General features: G+C 54.2%; 2 protein-coding genes across 3 annotated transcripts in view; one reads left to right on the forward strand and one right to left on the reverse strand.

The window, feature by feature from the left end:
* Nucleotides 1-2329: 2329 nt before the first annotated feature.
* On the forward strand, nucleotides 2330-18776 carry Htr6 (5-hydroxytryptamine receptor 6). The gene is made up of 3 exons (XM_048349830.1): nucleotides 2330-3044; nucleotides 17988-18146; nucleotides 18330-18776. Exons 1-3 carry the CDS (start codon nucleotides 2331-2333, stop codon nucleotides 18771-18773), a joined length of 1317 nt encoding a protein of 438 aa, XP_048205787.1. The 5' UTR covers nucleotide 2330; the 3' UTR covers nucleotides 18774-18776.
* A 2346-nt stretch (nucleotides 18777-21122) lies between these two features.
* Nucleotides 21123-24964, reverse strand: part of Tmco4 (transmembrane and coiled-coil domains 4) — a 61791-nt gene continuing 57949 nt past the window's right edge. For both annotated transcript variants that reach the window (XM_048350376.1, XM_048350378.1), the window contains exon 17: nucleotides 21123-21978. In XM_048350376.1, the coding sequence (XP_048206333.1) occupies nucleotides 21634-21978 (345 nt within the window). In that variant the 3' untranslated portion in view covers nucleotides 21123-21633. The remainder of the gene's footprint in view (nucleotides 21979-24964) is intronic.

The following is a 24964-nucleotide window of genomic DNA, read 5'->3' on the forward strand; positions in this document are numbered from 1 at the left end:
GATATTCAAGAGGTTTAGCTGGGAAGGCATGGCGGTGCCTGTAATCCCAGACCTCAGGAGGCAGAAGCAGAGAGTGGCGAGTTCCAGGCCAGCTTGGACAACCCTGTGAGGTGGGTGCGGCCTTCTGCTCAGCCTAGGTGCCTGAGCTGCTGGCTCTAAGTCCTCAGAGCTGCAGAGCAGGGGAGCTGGTTCCGAGGCTCAGTGCAGTCTCAGGGTGCTCCACTCCGTGCACTGGGACAGTGCACTGTGGGGGAGGGTGGCCCTCTCTCCCTGCTGCCCAGATCCATCTCTGGGCTCTGAGCAGGCAACTGCTGGGAGGTGGGCGGGGTTCCTCCATCAGGAGTGAACTGGACCCTCAACTGTGGATCCCCCAGGCCTCAGGCACCTGGGAGATCCCAGGTTCAGCTCCTGCTGGTGACCTTGGTGGGCACCCCTGCCCTCTCTGAGCCCCAGCTTTGTTTGTGCAGCTGTCCCAAAGCCATGCCAGAGGAATAGGTAGGAGTAGTGTAACCTAGCAGGCCCTGGTATGTTTTCCTCTCTTTGTACAAGCCCTCTGATTTTCTTTTTATTGATGTACATTTGTTCTCTCATTTTATGTTTATTCTTCTTGTTTATTTATTGTGTTGATGTCAGTTGTGGGGTTTGAACTCAGTGCCTGGGCACTGTCCCTGAGCTTTTTCTGCTCAAGCCTAGCGCTCTACCACTTTGAGCCACAGCGCCACTTACCATTTTCTGGTGGTTAAATGGAGGTAAGATTCTCACACACTTTCCTGCCCAGGCTGGCTTCGAGCCACGATCCTCAGCTCTCAGCCTCCTGAGTAGCTAGGATTACAGGCGTGAGCCACCAGCGCCCTGCTTGCTTATTTATTTTCTGTAGTCTCCACCCCCTCCCCCGCATTTTTTTGTGCCAGTCTTGGGGCTTGAACTCAGTGCCTCGCGGTTTTTTTTTTTTTGTGTTTTTCGCGAGACTGACAACTCCACCATTTAAGCCAAGCCCCACTTCCGGCGTTTGGCTGGTGAATTGGAGATGAGAGTCTCTCACGGACTTTTCTGCCCAGGCTGTCTTCGAACCTCCATCCTCAGATCTCAAGTAGCTAGGATTACAGGCGTGAGCTATGGGGAGGGAGGGGGCGGCACGGCTAAAGCCAGGGATTCTAAACTCCTCTGACGGACAGGGCGGCTGAGGCCCTGAGGGAGGCGGAGGACCGGTCGGGTATCTCTCAGCCAGCTTCGCAGGCCGCCCGTGGCCAGACCCCACCGGAGGGCCGCCCTGGGGCCCGGCGGGTCGCAGCCCCTTCTGAGTTCCGCCTGCGCCATAACCACGTGTAGGGCGGGCGGGCGGGGGTGTGCGGAGGTGTGCGGAGCGCGTGTGACACCGCCGCGCCCGGCGCAGTTGGGGCGCTCTGCTCGCCGCCCCACAGGCCTGGGGGTGCCGGGACCCCGCTCTCCCGCGAGGCCGGGCTCGGCTCTCCCCGCCCACGGCGGGGCGGGGCGGGGCGCACGCTCCGCGCTCGGGGACCGCGCGCTGCTGAGACCCCGGCGGCTCCTCGGCGCGCGCCCCGGGCCCTCGCCGCGCCTCCGGGGCTGGGGACCCCGCCGCCCCGCCGCCCCGCCGCGGCCGCCTCTCCTCTCCAGCCCCGCGGCGCCTGCCGCAGTCGCCCGCAGGTAGGATCGCGCGGGTGGGAGGCCGGCGGGCGGCTCCGCGCGGCGGGGAGGGCGGAGCGCGGCGCCCGGCTGCTCCGCCCGCGGGGCCTCCCCGCGCCGCAGGGGCCGGGCGCTCCGGAGGGGGCGCGGGGTCGCGGGTCCCCGGCGCCTCGGCACCGCCGGGGCTTGGCACCTGCTTCGGGGCTACCGAGCTGCCACCACCCCCTCGCCCAACGTGACGGCTTCCGACCGAGCGCGCCCCCACTCGCCCACCCTCCGCTGGGAGCCTGCTTCGGCCGGGGGCGCCGGAGCACCGCCCGCCTTCACCTCCCCCGGGCTGCGCCCCTAGAAGGCCGGGCGTCCCCCGTCCTGTCGTGGGCGACCCGCCCCGGGGGCCGGGCGCACATCGCACCCCGTCCTAACTTTCTGCCACCTGCTGTCCAGGTGCCCTCCCCCCAAACTTCCCATCTGGGCGCCCCATGGGTCCCTGTTCCACCCCCGGGGGCGCCCATGTAACCCCTGCCCGCCCTCCTCCAGCCGCCGCCGCGTCCCACGACCCCCGTCTCAGCACCCACTCCCCTCCAGGACCGCGCTCAGCCTCGACGCCCACCCTGTCCTCCTGCCCGTCCCGTCCCGTCTGGGTGCGCCCCGTCACGTCTGGGTTCCCCCCGTCCCTCCCAGGCCCCATGGTCCCCGAGCCGGGCCCTGCCAACAACAGCACCCCGACCTGGGGGTCGGGGCCGCCGGCGGCCCCGGGGGGCAGCGGCTGGGTGGCGGCCGCGCTGTGCGTGGTCATCGCGCTGACCGCGGCGGCCAACCTGCTGCTCATCGCGCTCATCTGCACGCAGCCCGCGCTGCGCCACACGTCCAACTTCTTCCTGGTGTCGCTCTTCACGTCCGACCTGATGGTGGGGCTGGTGGTGATGCCGCCCGCCATGCTGAACGCGCTGTACGGGCGCTGGGTGCTGGCGCGCGGCCTCTGCCGGCTCTGGGCCGCCTTCGACGTGATGTGCTGCAGCGCCTCCATCCTCAACCTGTGCCTCATCAGCCTGGACCGCTACCTGCTCATCCTCTCCCCGCTGCGCTACAAGCTGCGCATGACGCCCGCGCGCGCCCTGGCCCTCATCCTGGCCGCCTGGAGCCTCGCCGCGCTCGCCTCCTTCCTGCCCCTGCTGCTGGGCTGGCACGAGCTGGGCCGTCCGCGCCCGCCCACCCCGGGCCAGTGCCGCCTGCTGGCCAGCCTGCCCTTCGTCCTCGTGGCTTCAGGCCTTACCTTCTTCCTGCCCTCGGGTGCCATCTGCTTCACCTACTGCAGGATCCTGCTGGCCGCCCGCAAGCAGGCCGTGCAGGTGGCCTCGCTCACCACCAGCATGGCTGGCCCGGCCTCCGAGACGCTGCAGGTACCCGGGGTGCGCTGGGAGAACCGCTCTCCTGGGGGGGGGGGGGGAGAAGCGAAGGGGGGGATGAGCAGCCATGGGGGAGGGGGCACCTTGGCGTCCATCCTGGGTTCTCGAGAGCCTCTTGGGAGGGCCGTTCTAGCTGGCACCTTTCTTCAGAATTCCAGCCAGTGCCTGGCTGTCCCTGCAGGGTGTGGGGCAGGAGGCTAGTGTGAAGCGGAGACCATAGCATGGCCCAGCCCTGGCCTCCCCGAGGACCGCACAGGCCCATCATGGCCCCACACCAGGGTCCTGAGAAAGCATTTCTCCCTCATTGGAGTCATGCACTATCTAGGCCCGCTGGTTCTGTCTTCCAAGGGGATTCCCATCTCCACTGCACCTTCCCTAACCCAAGTCCTGATCCGCGGCTCCCTTGCCGACAGCCTTGGCATCCTTTGTGTTTTCTGCATGGGAGCTGGAGATTGCGCGCTTGGAGGCTCGCGCATGCTCAATCACCTGAGCCACACCCTCCGGCCTTTTGGTTTGTGTCATGATTTCGAGATGGGGTTTAACTTTGCCTAGGTGGCCGCTAACTCTCCACCCTCCTGCCTCCACCTCTCAAATACATGGGATTACTGTAGTCAACACCACACACACACACACACACACACACACACGTCCTTTAAAAAAAACACATTAAATTTTGGTGCCATTGTTAGGGCTAGAACTCAGGGTCTGGGCTCTGTCCCTTAGATTTTTTTTTTTTGGTTGTTGTTCTGACCTGGTGCTCTACCACTTGACCAACAGCTCCACTTCCAGCTTTTTGGTGAATTGGAGCTAATAGTCCCACAGACTTTTCTGCCTAGGCTAGCTTTGACCCATAATCCTCACTCTCAGCCTCTTGAGTAGATAGGATTGCAAGTGTGAGGCACCAGCACCAGGCTTGTAGAGCAAAAAAAAAAAATTATTATTTTTTTGCCAGTCCTGGGGCTTGGACTCAGGGCCTGAGCACTGTCCCTGGCTTCCTTTTGCTCAAGGCTAGCACTCTACCTCTTTAGCCACAGCGTCACTTCTGGCCTTTTCTGTTTATGTGGTGCTGAAGAGTCAAACCCAGGGTATCACACATGCTAGGCAAGCACTCTACCACTAAGCCACATTCCCAGCCCGGAGCAAAAATTTTAAGAAAGGTTATTGGGTTGTTTCCCTGCTGTTAACCTCACTGCACCCAGAATGTGGCCTCAAGGTCCCTCCCCGCTTACACCTGCAACCTCCCCACCTCCCCCTCTTCCACTGTCTCTCCCCACCAGCCTTGGGGTCCTTCAGGTAGAGACTGAGGAGGCCTGAGCTCTTGGAGGGTGACAGGTGTCCTGGAGTCATGGGATGGTTGGGGACTTGGCTGAGCTACATCTGTTTCCCATTTATTGTACATTTTCCTTATTTATTTATTTATTTATTTTTGGTCAGTCCTGGGACTTGGGACTCAGGGCCTGAGCACTGTCCTTGGCTTCTTTTTGTTCAAGGCTAGCACTCTACCACTTGAGCCACAGCGCCACTTCTGTTTTTTTCTGTTTACGTGGTGCTGAGGAGTCGAACCCAGGGCTTCATGCATGCTAGGCAAGCACTCCACCGCTAAGCCAAATTCCCAGCCCATGTTTTCTTAATTTTTTCAATTACGTTATTTCTTTATTTTGTTTGTCAGTTGTAGGGCTTGAACTCATGGCCTGAGCACTGTCCTTGAGCTCTTTTGCTCAAGGCTAGCGCCTACCACTTTGAGCCACAGCACCATTTCTGGTTAATTGGAGATAAGAGTCTCACGGATTGTCCTGCTTGGGCTGCCTTTGAACGGAGATCTCAGACTTCAGTCTCCTTAGTTGCTAGGATTATAGGCATGAGCCACCAGTACCTGGCTCAATTACTTTATTTCAGGCTTGTTTTCTTCCTTTTGCTAGGGTGGGGGCAGTATTGGGGTTTGAATTGAGGACTTTGAGGTTGCTTGGCTTTCTCACTCAGCTGGAACTCTATCACTTGAGCCACACCTCCAGCCTAGCTCTTTGCTGTTATTGTGGAGGTAAAGTCTCATAAGACTTTTCTCCCCAGGCTGGCTTCAAATCCTAACCCTCTGGATCTCAGCTCTAGGACTATGGACATAAGCCAACCCTCCCTCCCTCCCTCCCTCCCTTCCTCCCTCCCTTTCTTCCTGTTTTGGTAGTCTTAGTATTTGAACTCAGGGTGTCTCACATGATAGGCAACTGTTCCCACACTTGAGCCACTCTTGCCACATTTTAGCTGTAATTTACTTTTGGAATAAGGTCTGGAGATTTTTCCTGGGCCACTCCAGACCTCAGTCTTCCCATCATGCCTCCTGCATAGCTGGGATGTTGGATGGGTACCATAACACCAAGCCATTCATGAGATGCAGGCTCACTAGCTTTTTGCTCAGACTGGCTTCCAGTGCAAGCCATCTGTACTCTCTTGAGTAGCTGGGATTACAAGTATGAAGCACCTTGCCAGGCTGACAACCCAGTTTTCTCTCCTGTGTGAATTTTCTGATATTAAAGGCCAGGTGACTCCTCTCAGGAACTTCAGTGAGCTATAGTAGGTGTTTGTGACACAAGCAGACCGTATGTAGTGGCTCAGAGGAGTTGTGATTTATTGATTTACTTCTCTCTCATCATAAGGAGTGGAGATTGCCCTGTGTGCTCACAAAGAATTTTTTCCCTGTGCTGGGGCTAGAACCAGGACTTTAGTGCATTCTAGACTGGCTGACCATTGAGTTAGGCCCTTAGCCCATGGGTTTTTGTAAAAGACCAAGAGGCCCCCCATCTCTCCCCAGGACCTTTGCCTTCCTATCTCTTCAGCTGCCACCCCAAGCCCACAATAAAATCATACTTACCATTTTCTTTGAATTATCGCACTCGTCTTTTAATTCCCATGATTTGGTTTGGAAAGGAAACCTCACACCCTTTCCAAAAATAGAGAATTGGTATCCCTTGATACAGCTAACTGGTGATCATAAATGCAACCTCAGGCAAGTCAGAGGTGTCCTGGCTGTGTCTGAGTGTGTGTGGTGAGGCTGGGGTCATGGAGCACCTGGCTTTGCCTTTAAGAATAGAGTTGTTGGGCTTGGAATATGGATTAGTGGTAGAGTGCTTGCCTAGCATGCACAAAGCCCTGGGTTCGATTCCTCAGCACCACATACATAGAAAAAACCTGAAGCGGTGCTGTGGCTCAAGAGGTAGAGTGCTAACCTTGAGCAAAAAGAAGCCAGGGACAATGCTCAGGCCCTGAATTTAAGCTCCAGAACTGGCAAAATAACAATAAAAAGAGTAGAGTTGTTAAGCTAGGTGCTGGTGGCTCATGCCTTGTAATCTAAGCTCCTGAGATTTAATAATCATTGCCCAAAGCCAGCCTGGGCAGGGATTCTATGAAACTCTTATCTCTAATTAACTACCTGAAAGTCTGAAGTGGATCTGTGGCCCAAGTGGTAGAGCACCAGACTCAAGTGAAAGAGTCAAGTGAGAGCATGAGACCCTAAGTTCAAGCCCTAGTACTGGCACATAGACAAACAAACATACATATACACCCACAAACAAAACAAGTAGGAGTGTTAAGAACAGAGTAGCCACGCACAGGCTTTCTGTTGGCAGAGCACGGGAGGAGAGGTTGGGAGTCATGCTCCCTCTGTGATCCTCTTATTTCAAGAGTGTACCCCTAAACACCTAAAACATTTCCATTCCCACACTTGGCCCATACCCTGAGAAGCTGGCTGGTCTGTGAGGCAGGGATTGGCTAGGCTAGGACTCCTGTGTCCCACAGAGTTGGGACAGCCATTTCTCCTGGGACCAGATCAAGCCAGATGAAGCCTGGGCAGGCATATCCACAGCTGCAGCTCTGTGTGGCAGACACCAAGGCAAGCCTCTTCATCCCCAGACAGCCACTGAGGCAAGTGCAGTATGTGACACATGGGGAAACTGAGGCTTGGAGAGATCACATGTGGCCTGGCCAGAACTGCATAGCTGATAGGTGAAGGTCAAGTTCAGATCCCTCAAGACCTTGGTGTGAGTCAGAGCATCACCATAAAGGCAGTGACACCCCCTTTTTGTGCCAGTCCTGGTGCTTTGCCAGGCTTCGCTCTACCCCCCCCATCTATGTGGGAGGGGGGTCCTGGGCTTGTCTGCCTCTTCCATATGGGATCCATTCTCGCTCTCTCACGTCCCCCTGGCCAGTAGAGATTAGTCGCAGAAGCGGGGACCCAAGGTAGCCTCAGTTCGCGTGTGGTTGCAAGACCCCATGCCCGCCAGCCCAAGGAAAGACACGGGCCCGTGGGAGTTACGGAGAAAGCCTCTGGGGCGTTCTGGTTTATTGAAAGGAGGGGCCAACAACTTATACCCCCAGAGGAGAGGGGGTACTGGATCTTAACGATTGGCCTGATGGACTGTCCCTCAGGTGATGTCTTGGAACTTCCTCTATGGGCAGAGACCACAGCCCCCCAAGGACCCGGCCTCCGCCATTGCCCACGTGGTCGAGCCAAGAGGCGGAGCTGCTTTGCTTCTCTTCCGGCAGAAGCTGGAAGGTGGGAGGGACTACCTTCCACACAGTGCCAGGGCTGGGGGAAGGGCAGCGTCTCTAAGGAAGCCCTAGTTGCCCTTCCCCCATTAAGGCCAAACTGAATCCCCAAAATATGTGCCCCCCCCCCCCCCGGGCTGGGGATATGGCCTAGTGGCAAGAGCACTTGCCTCGTATACTTGAAGCCCTGGGTTCGATTCCCCAGCACCACATATACAGAAATGGCAGAAGTGGCGCTGTGGCTCAAGTGGCAGAATGCTAGCCTTGAGCAAAAAGAAGCCAGGGACAGTGCTCAGGCCCTGAGTCCAAGGCCCAGGACTGGCAAAAAAAAATGCCCCCCCACCTTTTTTTTAAAACTAGCAGGGGATGCTGTAACGTATGGCATATATAGGCATGAGCCAAATGCTGACATAATATGTGTATGTGGGGCCCCTTCCACGAAGGGTCAGTCCAGAGAAGTTGGAGTCCTTATCCTGTTTCTGTGCCACTCAGGAAAATGCAGGCATCATTCCTCTTCTGGCAGTGAGGTAGAAGCAGGTTGAAGCTTTGGCATCTCTGGTAGTTCACCACTGGTAACTGAAACACATGTGGTTAGTAAAACATTCCTTTTTTCATAAACATTGAGGCAAAGGCGCCAAACCTCTGCGCTTACTTTTTAAAACATTTTTATCATGAAACATTAAGGTTGAGTGTCAAACCCTCAGCTCCTATTTCCCTCTAACGGGACCCCCCTAAGCCAAATAGCAGGGGGAGAGGAGTGGAAGAAACATGGTGCAAAATTTCTTTAGTTTTTGTACAAACCTGCAAGCGACATTTGCCACAGCAAAATATTGCGCCACGAGAAACGCTCAAGGAAGAGTTTAGAAAGCAAACAAACAGGGAAGGGAAGCTGGATGCTTTTTTACCACTACCGCTGTTGTATGCAGGCAGGCTTTCTATATTCTCTTTGGAAGAGCAGAAGAAATCCAGTATGGTCCTTGTTTTCCTGAAGAGAACAAGAAGAGACATTTCTCCAGAGCAAGTGCTCTGGGTTTAGTTTTCCCATCTGTAAAAGCATTTACAAGGCTCTTTCCCACTGTTTTGGGAAGATTTAAAATTTCTTAAGATATTTTCTTAAGATATTTAATGTAAGCATAGCTATTATCCTTAAGTAGTCACGGGTGCTACTCCCCCCCTCTCTCTTATTATTATTATTTTTTCATGACATGGCAGGGCACCAGGCTGGGCTGTGAATATGGGCGAAGGTCTTTCTTCTGGACATACTTCCTGCTGAAAGGGGGCGATGTGATCAAGGGCCCCTGGTCAGCCTGGCACCGTCCAGTGTGGCTGGCAAAAGTTCCTGTCATTACCACGAGAATGGAATGGCCATCCGGGCCAATGGGTGTCCTGGTCTCATCTGGGCACCCTGTAGCTTGGCAAAGCAGTATGGAAAAACGATGGCCTTGAACTGCAAGTTTCCAGGTGGTGACTTTAGGGAGATGTTATTCTGTTAAAAGAGACTTTTGAAAAGATCAAGCAAAGTATTGACAAGTTCTCAGAGCTGGTTGGCATGAATGACATAAAATATATCCTGGGCATAAGCCAGAAAAGTAGACAGGTTAAGGACATTTAAATACCCCAGCATATTCTGGTTGGTTGCTGAGCATTCCCCGGCCTTGCAGGCAGACGCCCTTTTGGCTTAAGCAGGGTAATTATTTTAAGAGATTCTCCTAGTTATAAAATCCCAAGATAACTCTGTGCTTTTAACAGCTACGGTGCCTTTGATCTGGCAAATGTTGGTACTCTGTTTAAATTTCCATTTAGGAATGTACTTTCAGGCCTTTATCTCAGCCTTGTTTGCATCCGAAAGACTGAACTCAAATGACAATTTTTTTTCTTAATGCAGGAATCATAATTACAAATTTAGAGGCACTTATTCATTTAGCTTTTTAACAAATTAGTGAGAATCATTAGCTTGCTTTGCCATATTTTGTATACATACAGGGTTAACGAGAATTTACTCTTATCCCCATAGTTAATTAAACATACTTTAAACGCTTGCCTGATTATTTGTAACTTAAGATAGGAGTCTTACATGGAAATTCAGTACCTGAATTATCAGGCTAATATCCAAGATAACTTAATCATGTTTACCAGGATTTAAACACAAGGGATTAAGGCCTCAGCATTTCGCTTTTTTTAATATCTCCAAATTACGAGAATATCACAGGATCAAATCACTTCAGGCAAGCAAACTTTTTGACCATCCAGAAAAACTCTTTCAATTTCTAGTATCTCTGAGCTGGTAATTATAGGAAATCCAACCAAATTACTTATTGCTGTATCAGAACTATTGTTCGCCTTTTTAAAATATCTCCAATTGCTCCGTTTTTGTCGGAAATCTGGGGCTTTTCCTTGTTCTCTCAGCTTGTAAGCTGCGAGTTTAACAGAGAGAAATGACAGGGAATCACACCGGGGTGGGGTGGGGTGAGGGGAGGTTCACAGACTGGCTGCATGCACTAGCCCTGCACAGCTGCAGCGAGAGTCGCTGGAGGTCTGTCAGTCTCTGAGTCCCCGCCCAGCCGCAGCGGGAAAATTTGGAATCTAGTTCATCTGTTAACCAAGTTTAGGATTTTAGCCCCACAACCTCAAAGTTAACAAATCTCCAATTAGCAAACATTGACAAAAAAAACTGAAAACCCCTTTGTCTCCTTTAAAGCAGATTAGCCAGCTTTATTGTAGGCAGGCGAGACCTGGTAAGTTCCCCGGCCTCAGAGGCGAGGGTAGGGAGCCAGCGTAAAGCAGTTTCAGCCCAAAACCTCCACACGCCCACCAGCAAGGGTGGGGGCGGGAAGAAGATCATCCTGACTTAGCCAGCACTGATAACAGAAATCTAAGATCCGGTCTCTTTTTCCAGCAGCCACACAATCCAATCCAGTGGGTTTGGGGCTGGCTTTGGGGGTGGAGAGAGCATGCAAAGCTCTGCACCCCTGACGCTGCTGGGGCCCCGTGTATTGCCAGCCCATAAATTTTCGCTCCAGGCGCTCGGCGAGCCTCCGCCTACTGCCGCTCTTGCTACCCGGGCGCCAAGCCGCCCGCTCTGTGCTCCGGCGCTCCAGCCCAAAAACTTTCACGCTAGGCGCTCGGCGGCCCCAGAAGCGGGAAGAAAAGCAGGGGCTGGGGTGAAGGCAAGCTACTCCAGGCGCCTCGTGAGCCTCTATGCTTGCTATGTCTCAACATTGCTGGGGCCACGATCTCTCGCGGCGGGCGTGGAATTTGCGCCGCTTGTCCCAGACCCCAAGCGCGCAGCCGCTGCTGCCGCCTGGCGCCATGAGATGAGTAAAGCTGTGCGCCGCCCCGCGGGCTGCAGAAATCTCTTGGCCCTTGGCCCGAGTGCCAAAAATCCGATCCGGTCTCTTGGAAAAAGGATTGATTCTGCCCCACCTTCTCTTTCGTTTGTTGGGGAATCAACACGTCCTGGAGAATTCATTCTCTCCTATTTCCCGAGGGCTACTGATAGCCGCGGACTTACTCCCCTGGGCTCTGTGCCCCACGTTGGGCGCCATTTGCCAGGCTTCGTTCTCCCTCCCCCCCATCTACGTGGGAGGGGGTCCTAGGCTTGTCTGCCTGTTCCGTGTGGGATCCTTTCTCTCTCTCTCATGTCCCCCTGGCCAGTAGGGATTAGTCGTGGAAGCGGGGACCCAAGGTAGCCTCAGTTCGCGTGTGGTTGCGAGACCCCATGCCCGCCAGCCCAAGGAAGACACGGGCACTTGGGAGTCACAGAGAAAGCCTCTGGGGCATTCTGCTTTATTCAAAGGAGGGGCCAACAACTTATACCTCCAGAGGAGAGGGGGTACTGGATCTTAGCGATTGGCCTGATGGACTGTCCCTCAGGTGATGTCATGGAACTTCCTCTAAGGGCGGAGACCACAGCCCCCCAAGGACCAGGCCTCCGCCATTGCCCACATGGCCGAGCTGAGAGGCGGGGCTGCTTTGCTTCTCTTCCGGCAGAAGCCGGAAGGTGCAGCCCCAGGGCTGGGGGAAGGGCAGCATCTCTAAGAGCCCTAGTTGCCCTTCCCCCCTTAAGGCCAAGCTGAATCCACAACAGGGCTTGATCTCAGGGCCTGGGCACTGTCCCTGAGCTTCTCTTGCTCAAGGCTAGCACTCTACCACTTGAGACACAGCACCACTTCCAGCCTTTCTGTGGATATGGTACAGAAGAATCAAACCCAGGGCTTCATGCGTGGTAGGCAAGCACTCTAGTACCAAGCCGCATTCCCAGCCCTGTGTCCCTTCATTTCTCTGTCTGTTTTCTGGGTCACATTTTTTTCTCAGGTTTTCTTGCTCATGGCTGGCACTCTACTACACGAGCCACACCTACTCTGTTTACCCAGGGAAATTCCAACAGCAGAGATTTCACGATTGTCACATCCATCTGTAAGCTGCTAAGTTATTGTGTAAGCGATGTTTCTCTCAGATGCTCGAAACTGGACCATTACTGACTTTATTATCCATAATTCCTGCCAGGCTTTCCTAGTGTCCTCAGGGGCTTGTGTGTGTGTGTGTGTGTGTGTGTGTGTGTGTGTGTGTGTGTGTTGCTTGTCCAGGTGGGTGGTGCTCAGCCCTTGGGTGATTCTGGAGGGCTAAGGGCATTTTAGGCAGCATCAGGGGGTGATGTGGGTGCTCAGGCTGAATGACAGAGAGGAGTGGGAAAGGCCAGCCAGAGGTCCCCACCATGTCCCCAGCCTCTCCTGTTCTCCGCCTCCGGCATGTCTGTGTCTCTAGTCCTTAACCTTCTCCTTGCTGCACCTCATTGTCCTCTCCTTCCTCAGCTCTATCTGTCCCCATTCTTTTCCTCTGTGATCCCTTACTCTCCCCTCCTCTCCTCTTCCTCCTCTTCCTCTTCCTCCTCCTCCTCCTCCTCCTCCTCCTCCTCCTCTTCCTCCATTTCTCCCTCCCACCCCCAGACCCTCTCTCACCCCCCACTGTACAGGATCCCATGTCAGTGCGATGACCTTCCCTCCAACTCTGTCCCTCCCCCTCCTCTGAGGAGGAGGCATCCATCACTGAAGTATCTACATGGGGGAGGCCACCAGGCCGCAGTGCAGGGCTGAAAGGTTTGGTTGCTGCTTGGAGACAGGTGGCCTGGGATGGCCAGGCCAGGAGCAGGAGCTTGGTGCCTGCTGCTCAGAGTTCAAGTCTTGCCTAGCTCTGTGTCCCAGGACCACAGATAGCTACACCAGGAGGCTTTCGGAAGACATCATGATATGATCTGCTTGAAGGCTCAGGCACATGGGGGTACACAACAAATGTTTGTTTCTCCCCTTTCCTGTTGGTAATAAAACAGGCAGCTGTGGTGTACCCCCTTTTATTGGGCAAAACACCCCCCAAACCACAAAAACAAAAACTATCACCCTGGCTGCACTGGTAACCTCTATGGCAGTGGTAGTAGCAGTGAGCGAAGCTGGCTGCTAGGAGTCTCAGTGACAGGAAGGTTCCTCCGATGTGCCAGGAACTAGTCTAATAGCTTTGCCTTTTCTTATTTAATTCTTAACATACCCCCAGGGGTAGAGGCTGGTTTTTTGTTATTGTTGTTGTTTTGATCCTGGAGTTTGAACTCAGGGCCTGGACACTGTCCCTGAGCTTCTTTTGCTGGAGGCTAGAGCTCTACCGCTTGATCCACAGCTCCACTTCTGGCTCTTTTGGTAATGTATTGGAGATAAGAGTCTCATGGACTTTCCTGCCGGGGCTGGCTTCGAACTACGATCCTCAGATCTCAGCCTCCTGAGTAGCTAGGATTACAGGTGTGAGCCATTGGCCCTTGGTTTAAGTACATTTGTGCTTGTTAGGCACTAAGCCATATTGTAGCCTAACAAAGTACACTTTAAACATTCAACAATAAAATAATGGATCCATTGAATCCTGTCCCATCAGCTTCTAGGCACTTTCCACACAGTATGTTTTCTTATTAGTGTCAAGACCTAAAGAAATGTAGTGTTTGCTGTGTCCTTTTTTTTTTTTTTAAAGGTTTTTAAAGGTTTTTTTTTTCTTTTGGCAATACTGGGTTTTGAACCAGGGCTTCCTGCTTTCCTCAGCTTGCTTGCTCAGTCAATGCTCTACCATTTGAGTCACATCTCCAGCCCTACTTTTTGTTGATTATTTTGGAGGTGGAGTCTCACAGATATTTTGGCTCAGGTTGGCCTCAAACCTTGATCCTCCTGGATCTCAGCCTCTTGTGTAGCTGGAATTACAGGCATGAGCCACTGGCACCCAGTTCTGTTTTATTTTCTTTCCTCTGTGGTAGTGGGCGTCAAGTCTGGGTCCTGGAACAGGCTAGGCACATGCTCTGTGATTTTGCAGTGCTCCCTCAGCCCGGAGTTATTCCTGGATTGAAGATCAGAGAGAATCAAGGATTGCCTTCACCCCTTCTCTGGAGCTGCTGCCCCTGAGGATGCCCTCCGAGGTCTCCCCCTCTGAACCCCAGTGCCCAGGCCTCTGACAGGAACAGAATTGTGCCTTTCCCACTCTTTCCCCTGGCCCAGCAGGGTCCAGAGGAACACCTTTGTGACTGGAATCTTGTAGACATGGTCATCTTCTTGCCCGTGTTTTCTGTCCCCGTCAATGGCAGCCAGGTGATGGAGTGACAGGCTTTAGGAGAGCCTCATGGGGCAGTGGGAGCTACTCCTTCCAGGCTGATCCTGGGTCATAGACACTGCATGCAGGCTACCTGGAAGGAAGGAGAGGAGAGGAGAGGGGAGGGGGGGAGGGAACAAGAGGAGAGAGGCAGATGCAGTCTCTCTCTCTGCTGACTTGGGAGCAGACTTGGAGGGATTGTGTCTGTGGGTGTGGAGGGGTGGAGCAAATGCACCCTGTAGCTATGGGGCCTGAGTTTCTGCACGGTGAGTCAGAGCATCCATCCTGCTGTCTGTACTGATCCTGGAAGCCAGAGATGTGGGTAGGATGACAGGACCCCAAGATGGTCCAAATCACCCTGACTTCATGCATGTGTCACTGAACTGGCATCACGGCATCTCTATATATGTGAAGCTCCGAGCATTCATTTTCAGTCCGTAGACTCCACCTGTGGGGTCTCCCATTTTATAGATATGGGCATTAGAGGCATTCTCGAGTTCACAGAGTGACCGGGTGAGTGGCAGAGTCATGGCGTGAAGCCGGATCACCTGTCCTCAAAGCTCAGCTATTGCCTCTATACGAATGCCACCCCACTAAGACAGAGGGGAGATGCCAAGCCCATCCCCCCTGCTCTCTCTCGGCTGTTCTTCCATAATTTTGCCCTTGCTATCTGCATAAGCAGATTTCATTAGTATAGACGCATGAAGACATAAGACCTGTACACAGTGTGTACATTGTGACTTTCCTCTTTGCAGACCTCCAGCTCCTTGGTTCTAGGGGAAGAGGGGCTTCAGCACCTTGGACAGGCACCAGCTGTCCGGTGGAGACTGCTGGGTGGGGAGCTGGGGGAGGGAGGGCTCAGCCCCGAGTGAGTCTGGGATGCTGGCTGGGAAGCAGGCATCTGTCAGGGAGGCCCTGACAAATCTTCACTTTGCTGCCTCCACCCCCTCTCCATCTGCGAGGGTTGCTGGGGAAGCTGAGTCCCTTCCTGCCTCCTCGGACCCCACACCCGTCCTGCCACCCGCTGCTTTCAGGAACAAGACTGCGTTGTCACACAGCTTGGGGAAGGATTTGGGTACACAGACCCCCCCTTAGCACCCCAATCAAAGCATGTTCCAAGGCAGCACCTCTGCCCCCCCCCCCCCGCGTGTCTGCACAACTACTGCTGCACACCACGCTTACTTCAACTGTAGTTGTAGGTGGATGTCGCTTTCTTACACGGATGTAGGACATCTAAATCGGTTTAGACACATGGTCTGAGGGAGGCCTTCATACCCCAGTGTTCATGGCTTCTTAGAGGCTCTGGACCCTCTGAAAGTAGAGCACATTCCCCCTGCCACCCTGCTTCATGCACGCACATGTGTGTACGTGTGCGTGGGTATGTGTGTATAATTTTTTTGGCAGTATGAGGGCTTAAACTCAGGGATTGATGGTTGCTAGGCAGACATTCTACATTCAAACCCTGAGCCCCCACCCCCCAGCCCTTTTGGTTTCAGTTACTTTTTGTTGTCATTGGTATTCCTGGGGCTTGAACTTTGGGCCTGGGCACTGTCCCTGAGCTCTTCAGCTCAAGGCTAGTGCTCTACCACTTTGAGCCACAGCGCCACTTTTGGTTTTCTGGTGGTTCATTGCAGATAAGAGTCTCACAGGCTTTCCTGCCTGGCCTGGCTTTGAGCCACAATCCTCAGATCTCAGCCTCCTGAGTACCTAGGATCGCAGGCGTGAGCCACAGGTGCCCAGCATCAGTTACTTTTTTGTTTTTTTTCAAGTCCTGGGGCTTGAACTCGGGCCTGGGCACTGTCCCTTAGCTTCTTTTGTTCAAGCCTAGCACTCTACCACTTGAGCCACAGCCTCACTTCTGGCTTTTTCTGCTCATGTGGTGCTGAGGAATTGAACCCAGGGCTTCATGCATGCTAAGCAAGCACTCTACCAGTACTCCACATTCTTAGCCATGTTTCAGTTACTTTTCAGATAGGGTGTCATACTTTTTTCCCTCCTTCTTTCTTTCCCTTCTTCTCTTTTTTTCCCAACTATGTAAGGAAGCTTTTCAGAGAGACAATTTTTTGTCTTCCCTAAAGACAAATGATCCACTTGCTTTACGACGAGGCAGGTAGCGGCCCCTAGCTGTATGTTCAGGCTGGGGCCTGTGCAGGTCTTGATGGGTCTCACACACTTTGCCAGGGTCCAGCCTCAGACTGTGATTCTTCAGCCTGTACCCTCGAGTACCTAGGCCCGCTGGTGTGCACCACCATGAGCAACTACACTTTGAGAGAGGGGCTGGCTGGCTTTTTCCCCAGGTTGACCTCAGAAGTTCAATCCTCCTTTATCTCTGCCTCCCAAGTAGCCAGGATTACAGGCCTGCGCCACCTCACTTGGCTGTCCCCACTTTTTATAAATGTTTTATTTTCTGGAATGAGATTTCCCAAGTGGTCAAGAGATGTGACCACCCAGCTGGGAGAGCCTGTACGTGCTTGGGAATTGCTGGTTGGCAGTTGGTATGTCCCCCTTCCCCATTCTCCCTCCTGCCATCCACACATAGCATGGAGATGCCTTGCAGATCCCTGACAGCACTGAGTCATAAAATGCCAAGGACATGACCATCCCTAGCAGTCCGTAAGATCTTTCATGAGACTCATTTCTATTTTGTGCAGCATAAGAGTAATCGTGCAGGTCAACCATGATTCCAAAATACAGAGATAAAAAGTCTACTTACAAGGAAGTTGCTCAGCCTGGAAAGAAAGCATCGGGTCCTCTTCAGTCTGTTGGGGATTCAGTTTCGGCCTTAAAGGGGGAAGGGCACAGAGCTCCCAAGATGCTGCCCTTCCCCCCCAGCTCTGGGGTAGTGTGGGAGGAAGTCCCTCCCACCTTCTGGCCTCAACCGGAAAAGAAAGCCCCTGGGAGGCAAACATGTGCGTGCCACCATGATGGGGTTGTCCCGCCCACAAAGGAAGTTTCGTGATATCACTTGATGGACATGGTCCTTAGCCTATGACTGGTCCTTTGGCCAGCCCTCTTTCTTCCCCGCCATTACCTCTATATAAGCGCCTTTCCCTATTAAAGTTTTTGAGACACATCCCACCATAGCAGCGTGTCCCTGATGCCTTCTTTTTCGCCCTCGCTCTTGGTAACATGTGAGGGGACTGGGGGGAGGGGAGGCTTCAGCAACCTTTCCTCAACTTAGCGCAAGTCCATGAGAGTACGCCTTTGGCCTTCTGCCGGTGGAAGGCAAGGCCGAGTGCTCTTTCATAGATTTTGGGGTCTACCATTCTCCCCGGGAGATCGGGGAGAAAGGGATCGTTCAGATCCCGACATCAGTCAAGTTCAGCTCAAGTTCAAGTGTAACTGATTCTTGAAGTGCTGCGGGCTTTGCAGGTGCCCGCAGACCTGCGGCGTCTGCCCATTGCTGGCGTAGAGAGGGCTGAACTCTGACCTCTCCTCTGGGGTGCTGTTGCTGGATCTTGCTGTCCTTGTAAGATGCCCAGGCCAGGTCAGGAGTCGGTATGGGACCAGGTTCAGGCTCAGATCCAGGCTTGAGACAGACTTTGGTTATGGAAGACTCCAGGCCACGTGGTAGGCTCAGGGTTCCGTTCAGGACCATGGTCAGCACTTAGCTTACTGCTGAGGTCCGCGTGTTCAATTCAGCTTGGTGTTAGGGTCAAGTCTCAGTCTAGGGGCTGAGTCAAGGAGTCAGGCTCCATTAACTGCTGGTATTGCGATTCAGTTTAGAATTAGGGTCCAGGTTCATTCTCTGGCTCGGGTCAGTGGCTCACATGGCCTTCCTTTCCACAGGTCCCCAGAACGCCACACCCTGGGGTGGAATCAGCCGACAGCAAGCGCCTAGCCACCAGGCACAGCAGGAAGGCCTTGAAAGCCAGCCTGACCCTGGGCATCCTGCTCAGCATGTTCTTTGTGACTTGGCTGCCCTTCTTTCTGGCCAACATTGCTCAGGTAACACTACAGCCCGGGGTAAGAGGTCTCCAGGCTGGCTGGGGTGACCCCAGCCTTCCCAAGGTGTGGGGAGGGAAGAGGGTGCCTTTCTTCTCTTCTGGGCTGGGCTGGGTGGGGTGGGCTGGGTCCCTGCCCTGGGATCAGGTGAGTCACATTCTCCTCCCTCCCCCCCCCCCACCGCAGGCTGTGTGTGACTGCATCTCCCCAGGCCTCTTCGACGTCCTCACTTGGCTGGGGTACTGTAACAGCACCATGAACCCCATCATCTACCCGCTCTTCATGCGGGACTTCAAGCGGGCCCTGGGCCGGTTCCTGCCATGCCCGCACTGTCCCCAGGAGCTCCGTGCGAGCCCTGCCTCCCCTTCCATGCGGACATCTCACAGCGGTGCCCGGCCAGGCCTCAGCCTGCAGCAGGTGATGCCGCTACCCCTGCCTCCAGACTCCAACTCCGACCCAGACTCCGGTGGCTCCTCAGGCCTGCAGCTCACAGCCCAGCTGCTGCTGCCTGGGGAGGCCACCCAGGACCCCCCGCCACCTACCAGGGCTGCTGCGGTGGTCAACTTCTTTGATCTTGATCCAGTGGAGCCTGAGCTGCGGCTGCGTCCTCTGGGCACTCCCACCAACTGAACACGTCTGGAGCTGACCAGCAGAGAGCAGAGGCTCAAGGCCTTGGATAACTTTTGGCTAAGGCCAGGAAGTTGTAGGTTGCCTGAGAGCCATCTGAACTCTAGGAGGGGGGGCCCTAGCCAGTCCCCTTAGCTAGAGCTGTGTCTGACTCCATTATCCTGGGTAACATGGGGTTCTGTGTTGAGCAAGGTTGGAGGACTCGAGGTATGGGGCAGGGGCTCTTGGTTCTGAGTGATGGCAGTACTGTGAACCTGTATTGACTTGGCCTGCTCCTCCCCTGTGCAGGAGCAGGTGCAGGGTGTTCTCTTCATCCTTGGGGGTTTCTATGCATGCTCCTCTCTGCCCCACGGAGATTGCCAAGCCAGAACTCTATGGCAACAAGGTCCCTGAGTGAATGGATGGCGTGTGCGCCACTACAGAAGTGCTGGCGGGAGGACCTTTCACTCTGATGGCCTGCTGGGCACTTGGCAGACCTGCCGGCCTCTGTGTGTGTGTGTGTGTGTGTGTGTGTGTGTGTATGCGTGTGTCCACTGAGAAGCGGCTTGGCCTGGGAATCTGTCAGGCCCCATCAGTGCAGGGCCTGGCATAGGTTGCTTAGTTTCTCTGAGTCTCAGCTCATTTGCGAAATGGGGCCACCTGGTAGAGTCACCTGGAAAATTAGGATGGGGTGTGTGTGTGTGTGTGTGTGTGTGTGTGTGTGTGTGTGTGTGATATATGCAAAGTGCCAGTAAGGGGTTGGCAGGGGGTCTGTTCTGTCACTCCAATCCTTGGCCATCCAGCCTGCTAGCTCTGACTTTGGGCCAAGGAAGAGTGATTTGTCTTCCCCTCAGTTCAGGGGTGGAACCTGGGGCTCTGCATATGTCAGGCCAGTGCCCTGCCCCACAGCCCAGGCCCCAGCCCCACAGAACTTTCCTCAGCCCCAGCTCAGACTTTTACGTCTTGGCTCTGCTTCTCCAGCTGGGTGTGGGTGTGTCCCCGCCACTCGGGGCCTGTTCCAGTTCCCAAGCTGAGCCCAGGGGCAGTGATGGGCTTTCCTCTATGCGGTTCCCCAGACCTAGGAGGAAACAGCTGCTGGGGTTCAATGAAGGTCCCGTCTGGCCCTTCCGTGGGTCAGCTAGGGAAAGGGGGCTGGCGGCTGCTTGGGTCGGCAGAGTGGAGTTGGAGAGTCTCCGGCATGGGGTGGCTGGGCTGAGACACAGGGGCCTTACTTTCCTGGATGGGGGGGGCAGCTATTCTTGGTTCATCACTTACTTTCCCTAGATTCCTTTCCAGCCCAGGATTCCTCCAAAGCCCCAGAGTTCCATCAACCCAGGTCGCCAGGGTCCATGGCCGGGCGCTGTCCTTGGTGCTGATCCCACTCAACTCAGCCCTGGCTGCTGGCGGCAGAAGGGTCATGGTGCTTGCCTCCCCCTGCCTCCCAGGCTGTCTGAGGGGACTCTCAATAAACACCATTTGGAGGAAGTGGCGTGGTGTGGACTGGGTTCTGCGGAGGGAAGAGTGGAGGCTTGGGAAGCGGCTGGGTCATGGGAAGATACCCCTGTGCTCAGGTCAGGACTCTGTCCCCAGTTTGCTTCAGGAGTTCCTCAGTGTGCCATGCACTGCAGAAGTGGTTTGGACACTGCATGCATATTTACAGAACTAACGAATGCAAATATACCTGAGCTGCCACCCAACTTCCATGCCCGCCGGCTGACTCCACCACCTTCTCCCAGCCCCCTTAGAGCTTGCGCACATGGCCTCTTGTCTGGCCCCCAGCTTCCCCGGAAGCACAATGGGGGCAAGGCCAACATCCACACAGCGATAGTGGAAGGAGCTAGGAACAAGGCTCCCATGAATGCACTGGCTAAGAGCTCAGGCTCTGGACCCCCACAGGCCAGGTTTGAGACTTGGCTCTAACACTGACAGGCTGTGTTACCTTCTGCAGGTTACACAATCTCTGTGAGCCTCTGTTTCCCTGAGATAATATTACTGACTCCATAGGGGTACTCTTGGCTCATGGTGAATACTCAATGTGTGGTCTTTATTTTTGTGCCAGTACTGGGGCTTAAACTGACAATCTGGGTGCTGTCCCTGAAGTTTTTTGTTTGTTTTGCACAAGGCTAGCCCTCTACCACTTGAGCCACAGCTCCACTTCTGGCTTTTTGGTGGTTAATGGGATATAAGAGTCTCATGGTCTTTCTTGCCTGGGCTGAACTGAGATCCTCAGATCTCAGCCTCCTGAGTAGCTAGGACGACAAGCGTGAGCCACTGGTGCCTGGCTTGTACTTCTTATTTATATGGTATGACCCGTGTTTACTTCAGGATCCTTCCCATATCATCCACGGTTGCCACCAGGCCCAGTTCCCACTGCAGAGAATACAGACTGGCTCCGCATTTATTGCAATCATACCAAGGCCCACCAGGCCACACAACTTAGGGTAGCACCATCTTCTAAGAGCAGAAGAGACTGTCTCTGGGCTCCTGGGTCTGCTGTGTAGGTGCCTGTTGGTGAGGCCCGAGGCTGGCACTGCTGGAGTGTGGATGGACGTGCCGGCAGACATTCGGCCCCACAGAGGCCAGGGAAAGGAGGTAGCCCGGGTGTCTCTCGATTCAAGAGAGACCCCCTGGAGCTCCTGATAAACAGCCAGGCCCCACCACTGGGACTTCAAGCGCATAAAGGCCAGGGCTGGATTGCAGGCTTAGGGCTCAAACAGAGCTGCGATGACCTTGAAGGCCTCTGCCCTTGCTTGTTCCCGGGGAGGCCAGTGTTTTCTTCCATTTCTCACCCTTCCAGTTCCTTTTCACTTCTGATTCCCTCACCTGCAGAAAGGCACTTGTGCATATGGACACCGGGGGGAGACGCTCCGGTTCCTCACTGGGGTCAGTCCAGCCCTGGGCAGCGCCCCTGGGTCTCACGGGCACAGTCAGGGCAGCCCAGAGGGTTGGGGCTCACACCATGACTGCAGATACAGGAGTTCTCAGCTGGACCAGAGGCTGCTGCAGGGAGTGGGGCCCCTCCAGGCTGGTCCAGCTCTGTGGATATCTGGGATTGGCTGGCGTCGGTGGCCACTTCCGGGGAACCTGTGGCCGCCTGACTGGGCTCTTCTTGAAGGAGGCTGCCAGGGGCCAGCAGAAGCCCCTTCTCATCCCAGCCTGGCTTGGTGCGGATGCCCACGGCCTTCAGGATGACGTCCATCTGCTTGGCATAGTCCAGGTGACCGCTGACCTGCAGGAAGACAGGAGTGAGGGGTGTGGTGGTTGGGGGAGGGGCTGGGATGCCAGGCTGAACTTCCGCTGGACCTGAGCATCCTCAGCCCCGCGTCCAGCTCTCAAGGCGTCTCCAATCCGGAGAGAGAGCAAGGCAGGGTTGAAGTTCAAAGCAGTTTGGGAATGTATTAAGAGGAGGGAGGTTCTTTAAAAGGGCGGGTCCTTGGACAGGAAGTGCGCTCCTGATGGACAGCAGGAAGCTCTTGTTCTCTGCCTGCCCCTGTAGCAGAAGGAGCCTGCTGCACCCAGACGTGGGACCTGGCAGGCTTTCTGTCCCTAACTTACCGCCTTCCCTGAGAATGAAGAGCCTTCATGGACAGAGGCCGATTGTAAGGCATCCTGGGAAAGGCTCCATATTGGAAGTTAAGCTACAGCACAGACTGCAAGGGGCTGTGGTCACCCGCCCCTCTCTCCAGCCACCAGCACAATTGGGTCCAGCACTGAGATGCTTGTGGGCAGTGTGTCCCCCAAAGTTTATCTATTGCGAACTAGCCACCCCTCCCCTCAGGCACCAAAGTGACAATTTTGAGAGACAGGGCCTTGAAGAGGTGGATGGATTAATGCTGGCATCAGGAGAGGTTTGTTATGAAAGTGGGCTCCTCTCTCCCTCGCCCCCCTTCTGCTATGGGATGACACAGCAGGAAGGCCCTGGTGGACGGGATGCAGTACCAGGCCCTTGGACTTAGCAGCCTCTACGTGAGCCAATTTCTGCTCATTATAAACTCCTCAGACTCAAGTATTTTCTTGTAGCAGTACAAAGAGATGCGAGAGGAAGCAGCGCTGTTATGGGGTGCTCCTAAAGATCAGGACTCTTGCCTCCCTATTTCTCTCTCCTGCTGGCTAGAATTCAGACAGAATGGCCAGAGCTGGAGCGCCATCTTGGATAAGGAATTGGCTACTCTGGCACAAGAAGCAGCCAGAGCTTGGGGCCCGGAACCATCTAAGCCTTCTAAGCAGTGCTCTACTGCCTCTCCCGGCTTCTTTAATGCAACAGTCAATGCTTGTGTGTTTCAGACTCTTAGCATTGCTCTGTAACATGGTCTTAACTTCAAAGTAAAATAAGGGCTAAGGAGTTAGGAGTGGCCAGGTGCCGGTGGCTCACACCTATAATCCTAGCTACCGAGGAGAATGAGATCTGAGGATTGATGCTTGAAGCCATCCTGGACAGGAAAGTCCGTGAGACTCTTAGCTCCAATTAACTACCAAAAAACTCCAGAAGTAGATCGTAGCTCAAGTGGTGGAGCACCAGCCTTGAACAAAACAGCTAAAGGGCTAGTGCCCAAGTCCTAGTACTGGCATCAAACAAACAAAAAAACCTTAGAAATGCCACTCTCTCAGAGGATAAAAATCCCTCGTTGTGTGTTGGGATGTGTCCACAAGTACAAAGTTGGGGTGAGATTACAATGCCCCCCAACCTGAGAGGGTGAGCAGTGCAGGACACATAGAAGGGCATTCATAGAGGCCAACCACTAACTTTACTGCTAACCGTAGATGAGGGAGCGGAGGCACAGTGAACGGGCAGTCCTCAAGGGCAGACGGCAGGAACACGTGGCAGCTAGGGCTTGGGTCTAGGCTAGGGCTTGGGTCTAGGCCTGTTTCAAAAATCTGTTACCTGCAGAGAATATCAGCCGGGGAGGAAAGACTTGGATCTTCCTCATTTTACAGCTGAGGAACCCGAAGCCCAGGAGAACGAAGGACAGAGTTAATGATACACTGTGTGCAAAGAGTAAAGCAATGTGCTGTGCTCTGTGTGTGTGTGTGTGTGTGTGTGTGTGTGTGTGTGTGTGTGTGCATGCTGGTTCTAGGGCTTGAACTCAGGTCCTGGGTGCTGTCCCTTAGCATTTTGTGCCCAAAGCTAGCACTTTATCAACGTCGGCCACAGCTCCACTTTTCGCTTTTTTTTTTTTTTTTTCTGGTTAGTTGGGGATAAAAGTCTCATGGTTCAAACCTGGGCTGGCTATGAACAGCGATCCTCAGATTTCAGCCTCCTGAGTAGCTAGGATCACAGGTGTGAGCCACCTGGGAACTGCTTCCGTATGCCTATTGAGATGGGTGCTTAGCTCAGACCCGTCCCCACACGGAGCCCTGAGAGCTCCCCAGCCAGTCTACAGAGTGGCTTTATGGGCCAAAGGCATGTACAAGCCAGAGCCTTCCTTTAAGCCAAAGGGGAAGGCTTTGCTTCAGAGGCAGGGAACCAAACGAAGTCTACTGGGAACAGCCCACAATTCCAGTTAAGCACCAATCACACTGGGTTAGTCACTTTTTTTTTTTTTAAGAACACAAAGAGACAAGCCCCGATTGGGTTCTTCATTTTCACACCACCAGAACGCGCCTGCCTCTTGTTCCTTTCCTTACAAATACGTTGAAGGAGTTTTCAAGACAACACACACATGTGAAGGTCCAGGTGAGGGGCAGTGTCCTGCTGGGCAAGGTGTGTGGACTGGCTGTGCGGGACCACAAAGAGCCCACATGCAAAGCTGTGCATCAGCGGCTCTCGCCTGTGATCCTAGCTACTCAGGAGGCTGAGCCCTGAGGAAGCAGCGCCAACAAAAAAGTCTATGAGATTCTTACCTTCTAAAAACCGAAGCCGAGGGCTGGGAATATGGCCTAGTGGTAGAGTGCTTGCCTCGTATACATGAAGCCCTGGGTTCAATTCCCCAGCACCACATATACAGAAAGCGGCCAGAAGTGGCGCTGTGGCTCAAGTGGCAGAGTGCTAGCCTTGAGCGGGAAGAAGCCAGGGACAGTGCTCAGGCCCTGAGTCCAAGCCCCAGGACTGGCAAAAAAAAATAAATAAATAAATAAATAAATAAAATAAAAACCAAAGCTGGAAGTGTGCCGACCTTGAGCCAAAAAAATGCTCAGGGACAGTGCCTAGGCCCTGAGGTCAAGCCCCAGTACTAGCATGCACACACACACACACACACACCCACCCCCCCCCACAC

This window comes from Perognathus longimembris, chromosome 7 (genome assembly GCF_023159225.1).
Source record: "Perognathus longimembris pacificus isolate PPM17 chromosome 7, ASM2315922v1, whole genome shotgun sequence".
Lineage (NCBI taxonomy): Eukaryota > Metazoa > Chordata > Mammalia > Rodentia > Heteromyidae > Perognathus > Perognathus longimembris.

Bases quoted from the DNA above. Each gene is read 5' to 3' on its own strand.
- Htr6 (XM_048349830.1), top strand. From the start codon at position 2,331: ATGGTCCCCGAGCCGGGCCCTGCCAACAACAGCACCCCGACCTGGGGG. The intron at 3,045-17,987 runs GTACCCGGGGTG...TCCTTTCCACAG, and splicing joins CGGCCTCCGAGACGCTGCAG to GTCCCCAGAACGCCACACCC. The intron at 18,147-18,329 runs GTAACACTACAG...CCCCCACCGCAG, and splicing joins TTCTGGCCAACATTGCTCAG to GCTGTGTGTGACTGCATCTC.